This window comes from Anoplolepis gracilipes, chromosome 2, assembly GCF_047496725.1.
Source record: "Anoplolepis gracilipes chromosome 2, ASM4749672v1, whole genome shotgun sequence".
In the NCBI taxonomy this organism is placed as follows: Eukaryota; Metazoa; Arthropoda; class Insecta; order Hymenoptera; family Formicidae; genus Anoplolepis; species Anoplolepis gracilipes.
Genome location: NC_132971.1, coordinates 4148268 through 4174077, shown reverse-complemented (window position 1 = coordinate 4174077; position 25810 = coordinate 4148268). Strand labels below are relative to the sequence as shown.

The 25810-nt window shown below is 34.3% G+C and overlaps 3 protein-coding genes across 3 annotated transcripts; all 3 read right to left on the bottom strand.

Annotated features, from left to right (window-relative positions):
• Positions 1–329: 329 nt before the first annotated feature.
• Positions 330–21731, bottom strand: LOC140676364 (dynein axonemal heavy chain 10-like). The gene is given in 44 exon segments (XM_072911332.1): positions 330–476; positions 619–765; positions 872–1051; positions 1125–1292; positions 1610–1821; positions 2252–2552; positions 2678–2839; positions 2921–3063; positions 3119–3320; positions 3503–3841; positions 4106–4858; positions 5075–5229; positions 5324–5601; positions 5863–6320; positions 6493–6787; positions 6955–7267; positions 7496–7712; positions 7775–7970; positions 8053–8507; positions 8629–8781; positions 8783–9079; positions 9139–9353; positions 9532–9796; positions 9973–10250; positions 10429–10696; positions 10842–11096; positions 11453–11713; positions 11791–11949; positions 12046–12573; positions 12856–13109; positions 13392–13567; positions 13744–13934; positions 14007–14144; positions 14630–14956; positions 14958–15022; positions 15153–15500; positions 15662–15825; positions 16545–16975; positions 17143–17662; positions 17899–18143; positions 18271–18550; positions 18660–18847; positions 19189–21087; positions 21485–21731. Coding segments are annotated over 44 exon segments (13200 nt in total). The 5' UTR covers positions 21659–21731.
• Positions 21678–24716, bottom strand: LOC140663218 (uncharacterized). The gene is made up of 8 exons (XM_072887225.1): positions 24629–24716; positions 23891–24160; positions 23748–23803; positions 23204–23437; positions 22762–22857; positions 22286–22566; positions 22005–22165; positions 21678–21748 (listed from the first exon to the last, which is right to left on the bottom strand). Exons 1-8 carry the CDS (start codon positions 24714–24716, stop codon positions 21678–21680), a joined length of 1257 nt encoding a protein of 418 aa, XP_072743326.1.
• Positions 24717–24900: 184 nt separating this feature from the next.
• LOC140663217 (uncharacterized) lies at positions 24901–25558 on the bottom strand. The gene is made up of 4 exons (XM_072887224.1): positions 25520–25558; positions 25318–25435; positions 25133–25211; positions 24901–25059 (listed from the first exon to the last, which is right to left on the bottom strand). Exons 2-4 carry the CDS (start codon positions 25419–25421, stop codon positions 24901–24903), a joined length of 342 nt encoding a protein of 113 aa, XP_072743325.1. The 5' UTR covers positions 25422–25435; positions 25520–25558.
• Between the last annotated feature and the right edge of the window lie 252 nt (positions 25559–25810).

Here is a 25810-nt window from a genome sequence, read left to right as displayed (position 1 = left end):
AAATATATTGAAATTATATATATGAAATAATGGTATAATTTTGAAAATTATAATTTAATAAAATGCTATTTTTTAAAGATTTAATCGATAAATATTAAAAAATTTATGAATGAATAAGATATTCTGTTTTTTTTCCTCTGCTTTATTCTTGTGTAATAAAAATTTATAGAACTATACATATAATAAAACGTAGACAAAATTATGATAGTTAAGAATATATAAGTTAATGATTATGTTTATATCACGACTATTCTATAATATTAATTAATTGTGATATTAATACGTAATAAGTATACTGCAGGTTTCGAGCGTTGATCTCAAGCACCGTTTTAATCTGTATTTAACACGAGACAAACACCTTGAAGTACCCAATGTGAAATGTGTTCCGGAGTCGCCAAATCTGCCTCGAAAACTAAACCAACACCGAGAGCATTTCGCCGGTTCAGTGTGGTATATACGGGAGTTTTAAACGTATTCTGCAACAAATATAAAAAATAATTATCTATATTCAATTTAATTTCATTTTATAACCATTGTAAATTATTATTCGAAGACGTGACTTGCTATTTGAATTTTTCGATTAAAGATAAATCATGAATAGCGTGATGTTTTTGATACCTGTAATTTCAATCTATGAATTTCAGTAGGTATGATTGTTAATATTGGCAGCTCCTCTATCAAAACTTTCGGATGCGATCTTTTCAAACGATGCTCTTCGACATCCCATCTGGCGCCTTCCAAATACAATCCGTACACATAACAGCCCTATTTATAAAAACGCAATGTATAAGAAAATAATTATTGACATTATAATAGTCTGTAATAAAACACGATAGAAAGAAAGACAAAAATATTTCATGGAGGAATTCACCTGATCGGGTCTTTCTTCTATGTCGTCAGGTTTAATGAATTTCGACACTGTCGTGTAAATGACAGAACGGTCGAGAGGCCAATTGTTTTTGCGACAAGCTATCTGAATCAAAGCTGCCAGATAAGTTTCTGGCACATGCAATCCGGACAACCAAAGTACCACGGGCTCGTTTGCGCCGGACTGACGGAAGTAGGGTATCATTCATCAAGATAGAATGAATCGAATAGGATAATTTGCATGCTCAATCTCTTACCCAATTAGTGTATTGGTCTATCCTTTTTTGAAAGTGGTCCATCCAACCGGCAAGATTCTTTCGTGTGTCTGGTGCGAATTTTGCCCATTCTTTGGGAAGAGTACCGTTATAAAGCGCTACGGAAATGTTTTCCAGCGTCATATCCATTCCGATTTCGCCGGCGATGGCCTAAAATTGAAGATGAAGCATTTATTTTTGTATACTAAAGTGTATTATAAATTCACTGAAGCTATAGCAAAAAGTTAAAGTTATATTAATATTATATAAAGTATAAGGAAAATATAAATTTCACAATTTGATAGAAAACTTAAAATTTGTCTCATTCTTTAATATATATAAATCTGTTAAATAAAAAGTAAAATCCCTAATAAAATGAGATTTATAAGAGTAAATAATGAAAATATTTTGTATGTGAGACTGTATTATTTGTATTGCTATATTTAAATTATGATAAATCATCGAATCTTGAAGATTAATTGCACGACCTTTCTCAGCTGATTCAATGTCCTCGTTATCGTTTTTATTAATTTGTTAAATCTTTTTAATTCTTGAAATAAGACAATTGCGGTTGGTGTTACAGCCACGCCGAAATTTTTCTTGACCTTGTTAATATCATATGCTGCAGGTATCTTGGCCGAGATCTCTTTCGCTATGTTATCGACGAATTCATCTTTGCTGACACCGCTAACGCTCACCGCTGAAAATTTAACAGTATGTTTTTAATATGGTATATCATTATGATTTATCAGAAAATGCAAGGCGACTTACACTTTTCATCCAAGCAAGCTATAAACAGTCATCAATTATAAAAAAATAAAAATTGATATTTCTATTAAATGAAATATTCTATTAAGTGAAATATATAACTTTCATAAACAAGAATTTTTAATTAATCTTTAATTAATAAATATTTTTTCATAAACAAGATAATTAATAATCTATTTTTACTACTTTTATCTTGAACTCAATCTTACAAAATCTTAAAATATTTTTAATAATAATAATCTTAAATAATACTTTAAATGTCCTCTTTTAACAGCATTTATAATAATAATAATAAACGATTATCACAATAAATATTAGAAACACATAATGTAAAATGAGAAAAAATGATTTATTATTCTTACCGACTTGTGGTTGCAGTTCAATGAGATGCCTCCACGTTCTCTTGACAGCTTCCGTAAAGTATCCGATCTCGGCATTCGGATGCAATCCAAACACTTCCGGAGTATTCACGAGAGGAAGTTCCTCGATGAATCGCAAATAATCGTCGCGATTTCCTTCCGGTGGTATCACGTACTCGACAGCATTCTTATAAAAGTAGAACGGTTGAAACTCGTCGAACAGAAAATCACCAAAATATTCGTCCATGTAGATGTAAGAGACGCGACGATCATAGCTGTCTATTACTCTTCCGCCGTACATTACCTAAATTATTTTTAAATACAAAAATAAATAATGCAAATTTATTTAAGAAATACTTTAAGCAGAATAGAAGAATGATCGGAATTGGAAAAGATCTTTAAAGGAAATAATTTAGATTGCAAACGTACCTCTCCAATTAGATACTTGAGGCTGTTCCACGGTACGTTAGACTCTTTTGTTGCAAGTGCTTTTGTCAAATAAGTATCCAGGATGGTAGTACATACGTTAAAATCTGATTCGTTGAAATCATACTTTATATTCCATCCAATTTTGCCATACCTTCTTCTCTCCTACGATGTATTTTAAGTGGTCCTTTTTAATAAAAATTCTACTGCATTATTAATTAAATGCATCACTTTTTTTAAATTTACCTGGCTAACCGCGTGATAGAAGGCTAGAACGTAAATTAAATGTTTGTAAAGAGGATGAGAACAACTTTCCAAAACCTGTGGTCGCATGTTGAAATACGTGCTCTGCAAGTTTAATTTCAACCCGCTCGGTGGTTCCGTTACCACTGTAAACTATTTGTTTTAGAACAGGATGTATAATAACAAAGTACAGTATTGTACCTTTTAATGATTGTTGCAATATTCCGATTGGAAAATTAGGAATAGGTTCCGTGGTGAGCCACAAGCGAAAGTCAGGATGAGGCTTTCCTATGTTCTCCACAAACTTTTCTAGATCTTTTGTAAAGGACAACAGTAGGTGGCAATTCTGGAGCATCAGCCATTGACCTCTCGTCATCGCTGTATCCAACAATTCCATTGCGATCTATTATATAAAAAAATATATTTTATATAAAAGTAACTTTTTTCGTAAATAATTTTAAAACGCAGAATATTAAACGCGGTTTCGAGTATATGAAATCATTTATCGTTACTTTATTATGTTTGTAAGTCATTATGTTAAACATAAATCTTATGAATCGAATTACATATGTTACGTTATCCTACCTTGTTTTGACTTTGACCGAGCGAGAGATATCTAAATTTTCCACCGCCACAGCCGTATCGATCAGCCAGCTTCATCAGCTCCGAAGTAGGATCCGAGCCTGGGCTTAAAAGGAAGACCACAGGCATGGTAGGCGTACTCTCCTCGAAAATCATATCGAAGCTTATGTGAGGCGGCGTGATGTACTGTTCACCCATAATATCGATAACGAAATTAATAATCCCGCGATAAACGCGATCCACGCGGAAGCAGCGGATTAGCATCAATTTCTCAAAGGACGTCAATCGCGTATTATATTCGCACGGGAGTTCGTCCGATTCCGGCGTATCTGAATCGTACCACTAAAACAAATATCAATTAGTTGATTAATTATCACACATTTCGAGAAAACTCCTATTTATTGCAAAATTTTTGTTTTGGTTTAAAAAAATAATTATTCGAATTTTCTCGTGTTTTTAAAATTTTGTTTTAAAAACGTGTTAAGTTTTTAAATAAAAAATTCTGTTTGTATCTTAATAATTATTTTCTATTATTATTTTTTTAGCTACCAATAATAACAAATAAAATTAAGTTGTTTGAATAATCGCCGGTCTCGAAATATTTACCTGCTTCCATTCATCCTCGTTATCTCGCAGCTCTTCTGGAAGCTGCGCGAATTGTTCTGGGAAATCGCTCGCTAGTTTAAGAATGTCTTCCCAGCCTGATTGCGGCAGCCATCTGGTAGGATTCAGTTGGGGTGATTTTTCCAAAGCCATGCTACCTTTGACGAAGAAGTCTAGCTGCTTCTGGTTCACATTGCCTACGCTCTTTTCTATTCTCAGACAAATTTGCAGAGAGAAGAGCAATTTGTGGCGCTGAAAGATGCCGGTACAACCGTAATCGTAGACTTTTTTTGTCAGCGTCGGAATAATGTTCTGCAATCGTTTAACGAGCACCGGATCCGGCAGCGATCTCTTAAGCGAGTGGATAAACACCTCGACGTAGCTGATCAGAGAATATTGATACATGGCGTTCACGATAGCCATATCGGCCAGCACGAAGAAGAGAATAGCACCTCGTTCAGCAACCGGACGATAGCCTTCGCGAAGTTTGTCTATGTCGGCCGAGGTGACCTCCGCAAGGAACAGCTTCGTCATCACCTCGTTGGCTCTGGACTTGATGTTCTCCAGAGTTTCGATCAGATCGATGTTGTCCACCATGTTACCTTGATCCGCGGCGATTTCGCGTAGGAGACTGTCTTCCAATTGTTGCAGCAAATTCTTGTTTTCGCTCGTTTCTAGAATCAACGTCTCCCGTTGCTCCTCGATGTCCGGTCTTTCGATTCTTACGACGACTGATAAAAGTTGATTCTCCAAACCCTGAAGAGAGATGTCTCAGGAGATTTTATTGTGTAATTTGATATTAGAATACTGACAATCTTTTGAAAGCTATAGAAATATTTTCACATCTCTGAATCTTTTTTTTTTCAACACACAATTATAATATAATAAATGTTACATGAATGTATGTATAACTATAATTTGATATTATTAATGTAACCATGTTATATATGTAATTAATTAAATTTAACTCACTGCTGTGGTGACCATATAATTGATAACAACTGCTTTGGCATACGCAGCCGGATCCAGCGTCGGATTAGTCATTTTGGTTGTCAGATACATACGAAATTTGAAATCATAATCTATCTCCTTATTACCGAGAATAACAAAAGTTCGTCCTGCAGCGGCTGCAACAAAAAACAAATTAATTTAATAAAATCAAATCTGTTTCTGTATTTCAGCGAATTGCGATTACTCTTATTTTGAATTTCAAAAACTTACTCTGTATATTTTTTGATAAGACATTGTCCAAGATGGGATCGATTTCGTCGACATCCTGGATAAGTATCGGTAAACCATATTTGACCGCCAATTCCACTTGCTTCAAGAAATCCGCGTCCGTGAAAGAAAGAATTTTCAAATTCTTCTTTTCTCTTTTTTTGATCCACTTCAGCGCTTGCTGTTGTGGATCGATGCAAAGCGGAAATCTGGATGCTTTTATGGTCAATATGCCGTTTTGCACGGACAGCTCGTCTGGTGGAAGACCTTCCGAGTTCCATCTTCAAGTTTGCATTAAATATTAGAAAGCATTTTCATCACACGATTTTTTATACAAATACATTTATTAAATAAAATGAAGTAACTGCATTTCTCTTGTGAGCAATTAATATTCTTCTTTTATTAATTTAAAAAGTTTAATATATATAATATTTCTAAAATTTTACTTTTGATCCGTACGTTAATATATGATGAAAACTTGATCAAATAACTGAATTAATATGAATGCATTTCACTTTACAATATTAAATGCTCTTACTTACGTGCTGATTTCAACGTCGTCGCTCAATTGAGTTTCGAGTTTAAAGGGCTTCGACAGAGGTAGATCTTTTTCCAGGATACTTCTTTGCCAGTCGCTGTACATTTCATTTCTGAATTCGTAGGAAAAGGGACCGCTATAAGCGAGGAATGCCGCTCCGAATAAGCAATTTCCCGTGATCTTTTCCATATCATCGTGCAAAACCGCTAGATCTTTCTGCCAACGTTCATTCTCGGAGGATAATCCGGAGATAAGCTTGTCGGCGGCCAGCAGACGTCGGTGCAGCAGGTCAGTTTCGTCCTGTAGTATATGTCGCTCGGTCATCGCTTCGTCGTATTTCTCATTCAGTTCCTCGATCGTTTTCTCCAATCGTTGTAACTCTCGTTCTTCCTTTTCTAACGCACGTCTGAGTTTCTCGGACTCTGTTTCAAGTACCTGAACTCTATCTATTTTCGGTTTCACCTGAAACAGTGAATTATCGACGTCAGAATATATCTATATTTGTATGTCTTAAAAATTATAAAGATTAGAACTTAAATATTCAACGATAAAGAGTAAGAAAAAAAAAAGATAAGAATTAACTCAACGTTTTAAAAAATTAAATCGATTAAAGTGTACGAAATTGGATAAGTACCTCTTTATAAACATCGCAATAATCCAAAACGGCGAAGACAAATTTGTACAAGCCGTATCCCGCTTTGCTGATGAACTGCATTTGATCCAGCTTGTCTGTCTTCTTCAAATGCGCCCGTACTGCTTGCTGCTGTTTCAGAGTGATCTGGTCGCAGTTCATCTCCTGTAAATTTCTTACAAATCCCGGATCGCTCATCATTCCCTTCGCTCCTTTCCAGGACACATCTTTGACGCCATAAAGCATCGCGACGCATTCCGAAACGATCTGCACCGGCTCGGGCGGAGTGGCAAAGGATCTGAATTATCATTGTCAATTCTTTAGCGAGTTTCAAGTTTGGTTGTCTCCGTTTGAGTCTTTTATTTAAGCGTCTTTCTTAATTCAATATTAATTTTTAATTCAATATTAAATATTTTGGTACGAGAGTATTTCTCCTCTTAAAAATTAATTCTAAATGATAATTACCTTATCTCCGTGATATCAGCTTTCTCGAGTTCGCCCAGTGCAAGTCTGGCCGCGTTGAGAGCCGGTTCAGCCTCCGCTAATGCTTTCTTGGCCTCTGTTTCTTCCTTGGTGATCATCTTCTTCTTGTCCTCAATTTCCTTTCTTTTCTCCTCGCTCAGATTTTTCTTTTCTATCGCAATATCCGTGCTTTCGCCAATGGACGCAAGCAGCTGCTCACAGTTCTTCGTTTGATCGGCCACTTTGACCCTTTGCACGGCCAGAATTTCGTGCAGTTTAATCAAAGTCACTGATGCCTCTGCGATTTTCTGCAATCCTAATTAAAATATTTATTGGAAAATCTATTCAACATGAAATTGTGTTCTCTTATTTTAAGAGATGTGACAAGTAATTTCTTGACATTGAACTTGAAAAAGATTTAAAATTAAATTCAAACATTAAACTTAGACATTAATAAATTAAATTCAGAAATTAAACTTAGACATTAGTAAAAAATATATAGACATAATAAAATAAAAAGTTTATAAGAAAATTAAGTAGTTACCTCCGGAAAGACGCGCACGGTGAGAATTTATGAAGTTCTTCTTTTTCGTCAGTAGCTTTAAATAAGTATTGATAAAATCCAGGAAATGCTTCGGAGTAACGTAATTTCGTCTCTTCAGCTTCGTCGCGAAATCCACCGTGTATTGCAATACGGATGTGTGTACGTACACGATGTGGCTTACAATCATCTCCCTGTATTCCTGTGGCACGATCGGATTCTGGAAGAAAGAATTTCGCATTTAAATTTTTTTTCGTTGAATGTTCTATTGCAGTCACTTACGTCTCTGAGAAGAACGTTCGCCACAGCGACCAAGGCCTGTTGCGGCCACGGAAACATCCAATCCACAGTGGTGTTATTAATCAAGCCCGGATAATTGCGGCATCGTGTCCGCAAAGCGTCGCCCGACGGACTCATCGCCAACGCTATTCGCAAATTCGCGATGCACGTTTTAACGAAGTACGACCAGACGCTCTTTCTAAAATCGAAAATAGATTAGACATATGCTTTTCAAAAAATTCGATCAAAGATTCAAGAATAAATAAAAGGACATTAATCACTTTGCGATATCAAAGCCCGCTTTAACCGCCGCGTCTCTGCAGGAAGTGACTATCGCGTCTCTCTCTTCATCGTTGAAGAGAGCCGGTACGGAACTTGCTGTCAGCATGTTGTTCACCAGTTCGAGGAAGTCCTCGTTCTTAATGTGAGCGGACGTAAACATGAACACGACCTTTTTATTGTTCACGCCGACCATGTTATACAGGCTCTTCATGTCCTCGCGGAAGAATGTCTCGTTGTAGCCGCGACTCAGGACGATCTGGAAGAATTGATAACCGGCGGCGAAGGATGCTAACTTTATCACGGATTTTTTACCGCTACCGCCAGTACCGACGACAAGCACGTGGCCGCGATGCATCCGAAGTGCACGATGCACTCTGGTAAGGTGCTCGAGCGCATCGTTAAAAAGGACCATATGTAGTTTGGTTCTATTTTTCTCGTTGTACTCATCGAAGATCTGGATATAGCACGAGATTTTCAAGATTATACAGTTCTTTGTAAATGTAATATTGTAATCGAATTACATTGCAAATTGCTACATGTAAAAAGATAATTAAATTCGAAGCAAAAGAACGAACTTCCAAGAATAAGCTGTAAACCGCCTCGTAGTCTAATAGATCCTCGTAAAATCTAGGCTCATCCTCGTTGCAAGCGTTTCTGAAATCACCGTAGAGCATCGGGTCTCGTAAACTATACTGTATCACTTCTGGCTCTAATTCCCAATAATTTTGTATCTTTTCCTTCAACTGATCGATGACGAAATTCTCGTCCTAGAAACACGAAACTATTTACGAGTGAAGGTTTAATCAACACTAAAGAAAAAAATAAAAAGTTTATTACCTGAACGCTGATCAGACGATCACATATAACTCTGGTAACCTCGTTCCTCCAGAGTCTAACGAATTGTTTTATGCCTGGATAGAAGTTAGAATGACTCTGAAGGAGTCCAGCCATGATCCTCGAAAGATCACGCGTGTTGAAAATGTAATGGAACTTGGACGGCGTTGGTAGTAACTCTTTTCTAACTGTCTGAATAGCATCACATGTTATTGACATTTTATTATAATAAATATTTGTTGCAAAATTACCTCGTAAAGTTCCAACATTAATTGTACGAGTCCGTTTGCGATAGATTGAACTTTCTCCGAAAACGTTTGCAGATGACCGGACAGAATGCTCGTGTAAATATAATTGAGAGTCTCGATCGATGGGAAAGTCACGTTGTAAACCGAGAACATCGAGATAAATCGTGGATCGACTTCATTCCTGCCACCGCCGGGTTTTCCCATAGCGGCTAAATAATCTGTCTCATAATTTCATAATTATTAAGATACTATATTGCAAGAAAATATAAAATTTTTAGTATTGGCATAATAAAATGATAAAAAAATAACGTTTCATTAAATCGCTGAAAAAAAGTTACCATAAAATTGCGAAAAGAACGATATTACTTTTGGAATATTCTGTATGACAGTACTCACAAATATCTTTCATATATTTCCAATTCAAATCACGTCCGCGATCGTAAAAGCCACCTCTTTCGAACAGCAGTTTAAGGAGCGCGATGGGTTGTTGAGTTCCATAAGTATCTACGATTGGCATGTTCATGTCATCGATGAAGATGACTAATTTTTTCCCAGGCGGTGGTCCGAATATTTCTCTTGATCTTTTCTCCACTGCCGATTCGATATTCTTCTGCAGGTCCATTGAGCTGGTTCTCGATGAGAAGTTAATTAAAAGTTGCTCCTACTTGGCGTTATGACAAGTTGTTAAATGTAGTAAATTATTATAAATAATAGAGAGATCTTCTATACACATATTTTAATTTATATACATTATATTTTATTGGAAAATATTATTTAAATAAAATGCAATGTGAATAATTGTGGAATTTATCTTGTCAATATTGTTTTCTCACTCACGTATTTCTCGGGGTGTAAATTTCTCAGAAACTCATGAATAATGGCCGTCTTCGAAGTACCAGTTTCTCCGACCAATAATACCGGTCTCTGTAGATGGCTCATGAGATTTATGAACCATGTGGTACGTAAAGTGTCGATCGTTTGCACTAGGATATCCGAAAAAGTTTTTTGTCCATCATGAAAGTATGTCGGTACCAACCATTTCCACGCCATCCAAACTTTTCTCTTGACATCCAATACATAATCGTATATAGTTGGAAATGATACGGGTATATATCCTGGTGTAACATACATATACAATAAACGCACATTTATGTTGTAAATTCAAGATAATATGAAAAAATTTATGTACACAAAAAAATGGAAGTAAATGTAATAATTAATTTATCATTTTTATCATTTTTAAAATTATATTTGTGAATTTTGTTTAATACAATGTAATTTTGGTTAACTTACTAATGGTTGCCGGCTTGGCGGGTGTATCTTGGATTAGCATAAGTCCAGAAATCTTCTTCATGTATTCATCAAAATTGGGGCGTGCGTTGTCTACAATAGACGCGCCGAAAGACCAGTAACACGCTTGAATGTACATCGCCTCCAGGAATTCCTCTTTTGACATTAGCAAAATGTCCTCTTCCTCTTGAGTAATTTCCGTGGATTTTTTATCCGCTAATTCGTCTTTTAATAACAGCAAGCCATCAAACATGTAGCAGAATTGAGTTACCTTAAAAAACCGATGCAAAAAATACTATTCGTATAATGGATGAGAGAAAACTGATGTGTATAATTAATAGTAAAATTTAAGATAAGTTTCAACTTTTCGTCTGCAAATACGGATTAATCAATAGTCGATTAGCGAGTTTAGTTACCATATTGAGGTCAGTTTGTGGTATGATCATCCGAAGCGGTTCGACCGCCTGAAGGCCTAACATTCCGTTGATGATGAGATTGACCGAGCCGTGCACGTATTTCTCACACATTTTGTGGAAAAAATCTTGGTCTGTTTTGTCCTTAGCTTGTATCCACTTGTCCATGTATGGCTGATAGCCTAGGTTCTTCGGGTCAACGTAAACCATACCTGCTCTCGATACTGTTGCAGGCGAAGCGTATTGTAAGTCGCCTACCTTGAGCATCGAAAGCAAATAATTATCCAAATAAATATGTTTAAATCATATAATTTTATTTTTTAATTTATTATATATATTTAATAAAAATAATTTAAAATAAATAATTACGTCTATAATTAATTAAATTGAATTTAATTAATTTAATTTTAATTATTAAAAGAAAATCAGAAAACATATATAATTATTCTTACAATAATTTATTTCAAAATTAATTTAATACTAAGTCACAAATTGAAAAATTTACGTTATTGTTTTTATATAAAAATAATCGTATAAATAATTTTGCGAATAATACTTTTAAATAAATTTTTTCAAACTTATCTCACACATGGTCGATATCTACGTTAAGTTACCTCGAAGAGCAGACTGCAATGATTCTGCATTTTGATTCTCTCTTGATTAGCCAGAGTCAAGAGCTTGTTGTCATCCATAACCGAATTCATGTTTTCAACCCATAGTGCATCGACATCGCCGTCGAAAAGTATGTATTTGCGTTCCTCTTTATCGGAATCTAAAGGTCGATTGATTTCGCGAAAGATATTGCTCAAGAGGCCGTCCGTCCAATCACGCGTCGTAGGATTCAACATTCCATACAATTCAATGACGGTGCAAGCCTTGGTCAATTTAAAAAACACGATGATTTAAAGAACAGTAAAACTTAATTTATCATTATTGCAATCAATTGTCGTACCTTGGGATTCAGAATGTATAGTTTCGTAGGTTTACCGAGATGTGTTTGTGCCCTGCATAGCGTTTCAATTACTACTGTCTTACCGCCACCGGTAGGACCGATGAGCATCGTCGAATGTCTAATCATCATCACCTCGTATAATTGAATGACTTTGTCAACCTAATTGCGAACATTAGTTTAATTTATTAATTTATTAATTTATTAAATTGCAATAAAAAATTGTAAAAAAAATAAAAACATGAAAAATGGCATTACTTGCTCAGGTAAAACGATGTATTCGTACTTTTCCAGTACTGCTTCAACCGCTTCATTAAAGTCCAGGTAACGTACTCTGGGACAATCCATATCCGGAAAGAGGTCCTTAATCAAACCCAAAAAGAGCGGCACATCATCGTATATGAACTTAGGTAAATTCATGTCTCTGAGAGCTCTCATCAGTACGAGGTTCTCGGGCAAGTCACCGGAAATTCTCTTCAGCTGGCCAGCCATGTTGAGGACGGACTTGAGGGCCCTCAAGCCGAAGTCATAGTGCGTTTGTTTGCTCAGCTGTTCGCTCGCGAGCTTGTAGAGAACCGTCATTTTTTTAGCGAGTTGCTTCGCTGTCAGAAAACCAGCACTGAAGAGCTTGATTTGGCAGATTAGTTCGTTGTCGGGCACTATGCAAACCACCGGTCTGAAGAAGATCTTGACAGACTCCGGTAATTCTGTACGACCAGCATATCCTGGATTCATGGTGATGAAAATTCCCACTTTCGAATTCAGCACGATGTCTTGGCCTTCAAACTTTCGGAGAACGTTGTGTTTCGTAATAAAAATGTAGTAGGAATACGACGAGAAATTTATATTTGTTGATATAATTGAGAAATTAACATAATTAAATTTCGTAAAAATATATGTATATTAAAAAAGCTGAGAATAATATATGGACTTAAATACATTTTCAAAGCGAAGACGAAATTTAGAATATTGTGAATTACATAACTGCCATTATTTCCATAATACTATTAGACAAGCAACTAGAACGGCTCTCTTTGTTAAAATTATTCAATATTCATGCGAGTGTACCGTAAATCTGTGAGCTTTAACTTGTAGCGCCGAGCGTATAGTTTGCAATTGAGTTGAGATAACTGAGAGAACGGAGCTATCGATACGATTGAATTCGTCGAAGCAACCCCATGCTCCGCATTGAGCCAGACCACCTAGAGTCTTCCCGATCGCGATATAATCCATCCCTTCTCCGCAATTAGTGACAACACATAACAGACCCAGGGCTTTCGCTAAATCTTTGACTGTCTCAGTCTTGCCGGTACCAGCAGGTCCTTAGAATTAAAAATCAAAATATTTGTTGGAACAAAACTATCTATTAAAAAATGCATTAAATAGTACAAATTAAAAGTATTGAATTTGTTCTAAGATTTTTGAGAATTATTCAACGTTTTATTCCTCCTTTTTCTATTTTTGCAGCTTTGAATTATAATTCTAAATTTATTTTTTTCTCTCGCAATAAATTTTACTACGTTTAAAATAAATGAAAAGTCATCATATATATTTAGCTCATGCTCAAGAAATTTGCAATTGTGCCATGCATACGCTTCACATACCCGCTGGAGCACCGCCTAAATGCATCGAGAGAGCTTGCGTGATCGTAAGATATATCCTGTCTGTCAGAGGCGTAATGACCAATCTGCCATTGAGGCCCATGTACTCGTAACCATATTCGAAAGTGCCTGTGCATTGGTTCATCCATACATTGTCCAGATCATGAACCCAATAAAATCTGTACATATACAAGAATAATTAAATTACAAATGCATCATGTAAAAAATGTTTCGCCCAAATATTTATTAATAAAGAATGTTAAACATATTTATTAATCTTATTTAAAATCTAATATATTTATAATTATATCGGAGACTACAATTATTTTACTAATTGTAAGAAATGATAAACTACCTCAACTGACTTTCCCATTCGAATTCTGTGGGATCTATAATGCTGTCCCTAACAAAAATCTCGATAATGTCACGAATGTGCACGTCGATGGTTAGAACCATGTCGATCTTCTTTCTATCGTTATTCGTAAGTATATCGCTACCCATCAGTGTCACCACTTCGTCTAGTTGATCGTTGAGTTGTTGTAAATACTATATACAAGGAAGAAATATATTCTTTTGTTCGCAAACGTAAAAAAATTTATTTATGATTTTTTATATTACCTCCTTCATAGCTCGTTTATTTCCTTGAGATATTTTATCAAAAACGTTTTCCACTTCTGCGGTCCACCATATCTGATTGGCAGTGAGAACCATCATTCCTTGAAATTCAAGTATCCACTTCGTTCTTGGTCTTTGCATCTGCGTTTATGATTATATATTTAGTTATCGTTTTTGTTATAAAATTCGCCCTGATATTTTTCTCGTCTATATCTCTTTAGGGGGGTAAGGGGGGGGGGGGTTTGTAAAATTCTCAAAAATGAGAATAATAATCTTGGTAAAATACATCAAGAGAAAAATATGTGCCCTGTGCACTCATCAATTTCGCAGAAAAAATTATTTTCTGCGAAATTGACGCATCAACATTCGCGTTGGCTCTTATTCGCCAATTTCCTAGTTATTTGTTTGTTATAAAAAGAATTCTGAGAATTATAATCTATCAAGAAGTTTTAATTTTTCAATTAGTTATCACACTTTTTTATATAAATATAACTTTTTCCGTTATAATAACTTTAATACATTAAAGATTAACAGTAACGAATATAATTATATAATTATAGACGTTTTACTGAGAAAAAAATCTATGCGAAATAAATAAAAATAATATACAATAATTTAATATAAACCTTTCCGTAATTGTAGATCGCCTTCTTTGTCAAATATCGATTCGATCTCTTCATTTCCTCGAGAGTAAGACCCATCCAGATTTCAATGTTATGCTCCGTAGTTACGGGATTTATAAATTCCATAATTTCTCTCTCACAAGATATGAGAGCTGTCACCATCAATCTGTCTGCGTTATCAGGCACTAGTTTGAGCTTATCGAGATTATCGAACATCTTTCCAATGTGTTCTTGGATGATAGTGGGAATATTGCTACCGAGAATGCTCAATAATTCATCGTCACTAATAAAGCTGAATCTCGGGAATATAAGGCGTTTATTGCGCAGGTATTTCTGTGAGGGATTTTTGACACTTCTCGAGGGCCGCTATCATGGTTTCGAATTCATCTTTTCGGCCTAAACACAATTATAGATATACAGCACAATTTAATACATAATTTACTTAATTTTTTAAAATGCATGTTAATTATTTTGATTTAATTTAACTGTATTGTATATAATTAATTTGCGCGAATTTCACAAATACCATAAATCGTGCAACATTCTAAGACATTGCGTCTCTTTGACGTGTCATTCATGATTTTTTTAAAGGCTTGATCAATGTCATCAAATTTTTTCGTTTCATCCGGTAACTGAAGCCGGATGTCGCCACCCACGAAGATACCCTCAAGATACATCCACTTTCGCTGCAGTTCCACCCACACCTTCAGAACTTCAGAGATCGTGTGCATCGTGTGTTCCCATTTCTGAACGACGTTGAGAAACGGTCCGATAAATTGCGAAGCCGCCATGCTGTGCACGGTCAGCATATTGTCCTCCAGTACCAGATTCAATTCGTCGAGTGATCCAAGAATAAAGCCACGATCCTCCGTACCTGATAATAAATATAATCAACGATCGTAGAATTTTGCACGCTTTATTTGTAATTGTAATAATGTATAATTTATTTATAATTATATAATAATATACATATATATATATATATATATATGTATAATAAAAATATAGTTTCGCTTTTAAATAATTAAAAAATACCTTTATAATATTTCACGATGTTGAATTCCATAGACTTCCATACTTCCGCTAATTCTTTTACGCCTCTTTCGATCGCAAGCTCTTTCACGGCATTTATCACAATATCTTGGGCGATGTCTTGGTATTTTCCTAACTCCATAGCGAACATATTTTCTAAGGTAAATCTGAAATAATCCGATAATTGTATTTGTATTTTTATATATTTAAATTAAACAACATGATAAAAAGCTTACCCCTCTATCGTAAGACATTTTCGTTGCATCTTTTTTTTTTGTATTAAAAAATGTCTATATATTATTAATTATATTTTTAAAAATTAATTATCAAACTTATGCATTCGAGAATAAGTTTACACTGGCCACTAATAATTGATTATGTCACAAGAATCTATGAAAAACAAACACGTATAATCTAAAAAAATTATGAAATAATATAATATATGCAATGTACATTAGTTCATTTATAAAAAATTAGATTAAACATTTCTTTTTACCTATTATTACAACATACATCTTCAAAAAACCGTTTTAAAATAGTATTTACTATATATTATAAGTAATTAAATATTAAAAAAAAAACGTGGCTAGACAAAGATATATAAAAGCCATATAAAATTTGTAAATATTACAATAAATTGCATATTGTACAGTAATAAATAATGCATACATATGTATATTCAGTAAATATTTAAATGTAATAAAAAATAAAAAATGCACTCCTAATTATTTATCGCTACATATTTACGCGTAATAAAGTCTAACTAATATAACAATCATCCATATTCGTTATTAATTTTTCGCAATTAAAATCGCACTCTACCGAGCTGTCTATTTAAGTCCGCACGTATAATTAATGCTCGCGTAATTATTCATCATCCGCACACCTGTCCGGGTCCATATCAAAATATTGTCCGGTTCTTCTCATCAGCTCTTGCCAGTGTCTTTCACGCATAGCTTCGTTCTTCAGTTCGATGAAGAGCGGCACTGAATTTTTGAAGTTTTTCATATTGGCGTTCAAGGCATGACCGACGTTCATATCCCTGATAGATTTCGGCAGTAGTCGAAGCTCTCTGATGAAGTGTTCCATACCCTCGATGAGCTGCTGGGGATTCAAGTTCACCCAGAGAGTCTCCGCCCAGACCTCTCGCGCACTTCTCTGGTGTTTGTAGAGATCATACAACACTTCCATGTTCTCGTAATCTGTCTTGACTTTCAGGAAAGTTGAGTAATCGGTGGACGGCAGATCAAACAGGGTTTCGTACGTTATTAGATTCAAACGTCTTTCTTCATATTTGCTGATCTGTTTGCCATATTCCTGTAAATAACCGAAAAAAAACTAAATGTCATGGGTGATAATTGTGCTTTCTCATAAAAGAAATTATTCAATCTTTCTAAAAAAAATTCAGAAAAGACAAGAGTTAAAGAGAATTTCAGATGATAGTACTTTTCAGAATGCAAATTATTTCTTTTTTTTAAACGTACATTCATTTTCTTCAATCCAAGCTCCAGGTCATCCCCGGTGCTTCCGGGACCATTTGTCTCGAAATCTTCGCTAAATTTCGTAGTTTCATCTAAGAACTGTTGGATTTGAGCCTCGATCATTTCGGCAAATTTGTCGATAGTACTTTCCAGGGTCGAAGCTCTATAAAATGCTCCAAGGTACAAGGACTCCCAACTGCGTTGCAACGCGTATGCCATCTCTTCGTCCGATGCAGAGAACTCAATCGCATGAGTGCGCATTGTTTGAAAACATTCCTGATAAGAAAGATATTGCACCTCAGCTTGGATCGCCATATTTCTCACGTCGGTGATCGCCTGCATGATGGACATGAAACGATCCAATCCAGTGACCACCAGCTCGATTTCGCCGCGAAAAATGTCGATCTGAGTTTTTAACTGATTTATAGCCTGCATAGTGTCGGACAGAAGATAATTCCCTAAAACCTGTTTCCATTCTTTCGCTTGACACTCGATATTTGATAAGAGCGGTGTCAAGTTGAGCCTTTGAAAAGAGAAAAAAATTTAAATTAAAACAGAAAATGACAGAAAAACATAGATAATAATTTAAAAAGCGAAAAGTATGATTTCAATTACATTTTGAGAGACGAAGAGAGTATGAATAAAAAAATCTATTGTTAATTGCAATATAAATTAAAAAAAAATTTTTATCATTAAATATAAATATAAAATTTCACATTTTCATTAGAATAGCGTTGTAAATTGTTGATACCGCTTTACCGTACACTGCTTATGTCGTAGTAAGATGACATATCTTGCAGTTCCTCTAGAATGTTTTCGTAAAACGTGAATTTTTCGTCGTATTGTACAACTGTGGGTTTTGTCGCCGCAAATTTCTCACAAACGAGATTCTTATCGAACGACCACAAATTGCTGTATTTCTTCCATCTGTACAAATATTGCCAACATTCCATCGAGATTTTGTGCGCCGTGTCCTGAACTACTCTTATAAATTCATTAACTATCTGTGAATATTTAGAATAGTTTTAAATTGAAAAAAATAAATACTATATTATACTTGTAATTATTTGCTTAAATATTTAATACTCTGTTAGAGTAATATAAAATATATTTAGCATTTATTTACTCAACTCGGACACTCATCACATCCTCGAAGAAACTAAAAAGAACCAAGTCCTCTGAAAATTCTGTTCTTTGTGGTTTACATTCTAAGCAAGTTCCATTCATCCATCTCGAGAATCCTTTTAAACTTTCCAGTAGATCTCGCACGTCCTGACAAATGATGTTGTAGATCTCTCCGGGTGCTGGGCGTAATATTACTTCGGACGCCATTAATATTGCGTCTACTTGGAAAATCGGCTTAGTGCTGTTTAACATTTTATTTAGAACCTCCATGTTTCTTACCATACACCTAGAAAATAAAAGATATTATAAATATAAGATATATAAATATACCAATTAAATAATGGTATATTTTAATATAATAAATTTATTATTTACTAATAAGAGAAATTACGTACATTATAAAGGCAGCGAAAATTTTCTTCTCATATTTTTCATACAAGAGCTGCATGGCTGGGCTTTTTCCGGTAGCAGTACCTAGCACCAAGCTTTCCAATTTTATAAGCATCGGACTGATTGATTGGTAAGCTTTTAACATCAACGATACCAGCTCGGACCTTCGATTTTTTATTTCCATAAAATAAGTCTACAAGAAAAAAAGAAATTATATATTGCAATTAACGAATAATTCTATTTTTATAATATGTGTAAACAAAAAAAACATCTATCACTTATAAATTATTTTTGATATTTCAAATTACATTATTTAATCTTTATCAGCGATATTTTTGATATTTAAATATTATAAATTTATTTCTTTTTATTATTGCAACTTGATCTATTTATATTATCGTAAAAATTTGATTGATTTACTATCACTATAAGAAAAAATTTAAGTTTTGTCTTAAAAAAAATAATAATTCTATTGATTTTGAATCTACATAAGAACATTTTTTTTAGGAAAATAAAATTTATAATAAAATATACTTTGCATGGCAAGAGAATCTCTGATTCAGCGATTTCTTTCTTCCTAGAAAATAGATGATATGATTGTAGTTCAGAATTAATTCGATTGTCAAGCTCTTTCTTTATTTGTTCGACTTGATTGATGATAGAATTCAAGTTCTTCAATATTCTATTACAGGCTGCCGCGTAATCCGAAATGCTTAAAGAGTTCCAATTAAATCGCGTCACACCAGGCTGAATGTGCTTTTCGACATCCTGCAGAGTTTGTTTCAACAACTGTACGTCCGCTTTGTCCAATGTCTCCAGGATGTTGTTGTACTGATCGATCATCTTTCCGATGGCGTCGATGTCCGTTCTCAATCGATTCTTCTGAATTCCGACGTCTCTGACAGTCGCGGGCAACTCAAAGCCCAATTGTTCCATCAGTTCCGCCTCTCTGATTATCTCGAAGACTTCCCAGTCGAAGTTGACCTGAAAACGTAGTTGACATTCCAGCAAAATGGCGCCACTCATAAACTCCTTCCAGCTAATCTTCGCACGGGCGTCATGCTTCTCGGAAGATACAGTGGAGCTTTTGCCTGCTTCTTTCAACGACGATACTTTGGTGTCGGTTTTCCCTTCCGGACGCGGCTGAACCGTAGAAACGATTCTAGAGCTTGCGATACTCTCGATCTCCGCGCTAAGTTTCGATATTATGACGCCGTCGGGTCTCACTGGAGATTCACGCGGAGTTGACAGAATGGAACCCATGTTTTTGCTCCTCGTCTTCGATATTAGATGAACTAGTCCTTGAAGATCCTTCGTGGCTTGTTGTTCATCCGGGAAAGTCAGAGTAGCTGGAGGATCCCGTTCGACGCGCACTATCCTCAAGATGCTCTTTTTCATGATGGTAGTTACTGTCAGTACCGCCTTGTCGAGCCACGTATTGAACTTCGTTTTCTCGAACTCTTTCAGCTGCTTCGCGAGATCGTAGTACTGGCTAAACGCCAGAATCTTCGGCTCGCTGTGCTTCAATTCAAGCATTTCCTGGAAGATCAACACTGGCCTACGCAATCTGTGGAATAGCTGCCTTACCCAAAAGATTGCTCCCGCCATCGGCGGATGATACGTCAGTAACGGCGGATGTCGTTTGCCACGGGTATATATATTTTCCACGATGTTGATCTCTTTGCTAAACTGCTGCATAATTACGTCGAATTTGCGTAATAGCTGTTCTTGAATAGCAGCACGGGTTTTTATATTCTTGAATTTGAGTAACATCTCTAGCGCGTTCTCGGCACTGATCAACACTGTGAAACATTCGTCGATATAGAACTTGGCCTGATCCTCCAGAAACGTCACTTGCTCGTAGAACCACGCGGTCATGGCCTCCCAGTTTTCCTTATTGAATACATTGAAAATATCGAAGTCGGCCTCCTCGATAGGCACTACCAGCGCGTCCACTCGTTTTACCACAGCGTCGATCTGTGCCGGATCATTTATGATAGATTTGAGATAGGGTCCAAAAATGTTGTAGAAATCCTGCAACACGCCAGCAATCTTGTACAGGTCGCTGCACACTTCGGCGATGTACTCTGTGTTTTGAAAGAGGCGTTTCTGATCGAATTCCCAACGAATTCCCTTTCCTGACAGTTCGATATCCAATCGAGTCTTCAAGTACGATCGTTTCCATTGTCTCAACATCGAGCTGGCTGCACTCGTCTTTTTTAGAATTTCTTCTAGAGGTTTCTTGAATAGTAAAACGATAGCCAAGTTATGCTTAACGTTTTCACAGAGTTGCCATGATATCCGGTCTACCAGCTGCATCATTTTCTCTTCTCGGCAGTAATAACTAGATAACACCCAGAGCATTCTCAGTCCCTCCATCAACGAAGGTATGCACTCTTCTATAGATTCGAATGAATCCGATTCGGTAATCAACTGCAATTTTAATAAAAATATATATAGCCAATAAATATTATTAAAATATTTGCCTAAATTTTTCATCAATTCGTTTTTTGGAACAAAAATTTAATTTACTTTCTTAATAAACATTTAATGTTTAACATTATATAATTTTTGAATATAGTTGAATGAAAAATTTAAAAATTCTATTATTACTAAAATTAAATATAAAATGAAAATTAATTGATTTCTAAATTTCATTTCTAAAGCTCGATTGGTAAAAAGTTTTTATTTTATATTTTTAACTTGAAAAAAAACGTCTGGAAGTTCTACAAAAAATTCCAATTGATCTAAGACTACATCTACAAAAATTTTTCGAGTGTATTTTACTAACATTACATTATTATAAATCAGAATCTCTTTATAATGTTACCTTGAAATATCTCATCAGAGTTTGAATAAATTTATTGTTGTCTCTGGCTTCGACGTAGTGTTTCCATAGTTCCGTTCGGAAATATTGAAAACTCGAGGCAATCGGCGAGCGTATTTGTTCAAGAAGATCGAGGATTCTTTTAACGATGGACATTTTCAATTGTTCAACCAACATTGTTAATCCAGTCTCGCAATCATGCCAATATTGATATTCCGCTATTGGTCCTTTCCCTGGAAGCACTTTGCTTACGTATGACTCCATTACCTACACAATAATTACACAATAATTAAACAAATTTTTAAAGATTGATTTAAAATCATTTACAAATAAATAATTAACTATTTCTTTAAATAGGTAATATATTTTAAATAGACAATAATAAATGTTTCCTTAATTTGGTTATTTCTAATTATTTAGTCAATATTTCAGGACACTATATATTAAATAATAAATAATGTATAATAAATAATTCAAAATTGTAAAGAGATCACCCAAGTGTGAGAAAAATGAATTGAAATACCAACCTTCTGTATATGTTTTTCCCATAACATAATTACTTCTTCCATTTGTTCGACGATATCTTTATTCTTTAACAACATATCATCTGTTATTGCAGGATCGTTGAGCTCTGGAATTTTCGGCATTGTCAGCAAAATATCGCCTTCAATATGCTCCAACGTTCTATGGCATCAAAATCAAAAACATAAAGCTATTAATAAAAGGAAAGGAAATTTGCTGTTAAAAATAGATAATAATAGATGCAATATTTTTATCAATTTTTGAAAATAAAATAATACTAACGATTCTGTAATCTCGATCATATTGTTGAGATAATCTAAAATGTCTTTCTTGACTTGCTCGATCATTGGCTGTCTCATTTCCCTCGCACTGACCGATCTGCTGGATTCCGATATAGATACATCGAATCTTTTGTTTCTCAAACTTGGCTTTTTTCTGATTCTCGATCTGTCATCTTGTGAGATTGATTCTTCATCATTCTCCTTTTTTCTTGCTGGCAGATCTTGTTTGGATATTAATAAAAATGGTTTTAAAAAAAGAGATGGTCGTCTCAGCACCGATTTCTTTAGAAAAGAATAAAATTTATTCGTTAATAGTCTATCGATTTTGATTATTGTATTTATATGAAATAAAATTAAAAATTATATTTTAAGTAACAATTTTATATAGATTATATATGATAACTTTTAAAATAGATAGTGTTTTTACGTAGTAGAATTTCGGTACTTGCTAGCGTGGATTTTTCAATATGTACTCACCGCTTCGACGTCTACCGTCTTTCTTTTTTCATCATCAGCTTGCGGCTCGCAAAAATCTGGTCCTCTGAATTGATTTTCCACTAATGGTTTAAATACCTAGTGTTTCATTTTCCACACATTATTGAATTATTATCTATCAGCTTTATATAACATAAGACAACACAAAAACTTAGCCCAAAATACACGAAAAAATATTCCAAAACTTATTATGTTTTTTAAAACAAAAATAATTTTTAAAGTTTTGCAAACAATTAAATACTTTAAAAAATCTGGAATTTATCCTTAAAAAAAGACAAATTAATAGTTATTTAAACATGCAACGCTACAATTTCGCTTGCATTGTATTGAAATATAGGTTGTAAGTTATGAAAGGATTATTGACATATAATCGGAAAAGAGAATATTACTAGAATTAATTGTGATTAGATTGGACAATCCTTACATTAACCAGTATTTTATTCAAGGAAGCCAAGAATCTGCTGTTCAGAGAGCCGACCACCACGTAATTCGTGATCTCATTGAGACACTCTTCGTAGGTATCGAAAGAAGGTATACCCTCATCACTGGTGCGCATGAAGTAGAAGAACGTGATGTCCTGCAGGTCAGTTCTGTTTCCATCTATCTGGCCGCATATCATGTGAAGCGCCGGTACCTGACAAACTTTCTCCACCAATTTCTGCAATTGCCACAAATAACGTTCTTTATGATCGATTTCACTCAACACTAATTTGCTTTTTTTTAACTACGATTGATCGATTACTTATTCCTTTTAAGAACCAGCAAGAGACAAGAAAACTAAGATTAATCGATATTGGTGAAATTAATTCAAAGTTAAAATTAATCAATCATTGATTTTTGCTTTCGCGGTAAATCTTGATGAAATCTTATTTATTTTTTCATTCGTGAAATTAATTGAATTAAGTAAGATATAGAATAATGCTAAAAAACATTATTTAATAAGCTTTTTATTTAATAACTATATTAACCTTAGTTAGAATATATTTATCTTCTTCTCCAGGCGGTGGTGTAAAAACGGAACTATCTAGAAATATAAATTATTATTATTGTTATTATTATTATTCATGTCATATATTTTTAAAACAAATCTATATTTACAGATGTAACTTACCAATAGGAGCACTTTTTGAATCTCCTTTTTTTCTAGAATAAGTAGAAGGATCACCGCTACCGTTCTGTTCTCCTTCGTCTTCGTCGTCTTCTTCTTCTTCTTCTTCTTCGCTAGATTCTGGTATACTAGGAGTATGCAAGGTACTGGTGCTCAGTGCCATGCGACTAGTAACTGGACTCACTTTACCGGTCATGGCTTTACCTTTTTTACCTTTTTTTGCGAGTTTTTTATCTTTTTTCTTCTTGTCATCATAAAGTTTCTCTACTTTTCCTAACATTATCAAAAAATATCGTTAAACAAATTTACTTTTCTTTCTTCGATTAAAACATTTATCGAAAGTATTAAATGGTATATTAATCCTAAGATTGTTTTTACTTTAAAAATTCTACAAAGGAAAAAGAGAAACATGAAGAGAAGAAATATAAGGAGAAATTAAAATAAGAAGCAAAAAATAAAATATCGCATGCTTTCTTTATGCATGTTGCAATAAGATGCGTTCGTATATGAAACTAATACGTGATTTTCAGGTGCGGAACTTAATCCTTATCAAATAACACAACGTAACAAAACTTTTTGTCGTTTATTCAATTGAATAGTAATAACTATTTTGCATGTTTAAATTTATATGTATTAACATATTAATACATTAATATTAAAATTGTGCTACTACGTGAAATTATATGCATAATGCAATTTTTTTTGCAAGAAATGCAATGTTAAAGATTGCGAAATTTTTACCAGGAGCACTTTTGGTTAACCTTCTGCTTTTCGAGGTAAATGCTGTCAATGCTGTTATTTTTACACGCTGACCTAAAGTCACATTCATCGTATATCGAGATCACATTATTTGCTACCATAACATTTTCTATTAACTTTTAAATATAGTTATTTTACAAGGAGCGTTTCAGATTTAGAAGCTTAATAACAAAATTTATGGTTGAAAAGAGACCTGATAACCTAATAAACCTGACACACCCCTTTGTAAGCTTAACCTCCCTATAAAAGCACGTTTAAAGCTTACTTTCCTCCCATACTGAGATTTCCTCCTGAAATACTTCACTGACGTAAGTTTTGTAGAAGAAAATTATTTTTTTCTCCAGATCCGTTACTCCGTATAAATCTAATATAAGAAAGTTGAGCAACTTGTCTTCGAAGTGCCGATTATTCGCCTAATAATAAAAAATAATCATATATAATCTCGACTAATCTTTAAATTATTTACTATTAAGAACGATTAATTACATTAATAAGATTGTCGAAAAGATGTTCCTGATCAGTCAGTCCGAGGAACTTTAATACCCTGTCGCGAATCCATCTTATTCTAATTAAATCGAATAATAAATTTATTTAATAAATTTCATGGAAAAGGCAAGTTTTTTATATCGATGATGAGAGATGTCAATATGTCAATATTAATTAATACCTACCGATAGTCCATGTGCGCGATGGACGGTTTATCCTCGTCTTTAGTGGCTGAATTTTCTTCTTCCTCTTCTTTTCTTTCATCTTTTTTATAATCATCATTCTCCATATTATCAATGAATTCTAAAATTTCTTTGCTAATATTATTTTCTCTTAAGGAATTATATCATTTTTCAAAAATAAAGTTTATAATGTAGAGAGAATAACCTGATCTTTAATTACTTCAAAATAATATATACAGGATCGTACTTGACAATTTATTTTCTCTCTATTTTATACGCGTAACATTTCATTTTATTTCCTTAAAGTTATCTCTTTTGAAGATTAATACTATTTTATTTATACAACCGATAAAAGATAGAGAAATCGTCACTGTAAATAACTATTTTACAGAATACTTCTCGACGATATGCACACTCTTGACTTGATTGAATCGTCTACGAGAAATATCGGATAGTGAATAAGTTTGACGCCGTCGTCATGGTGAAACGCTTTCTC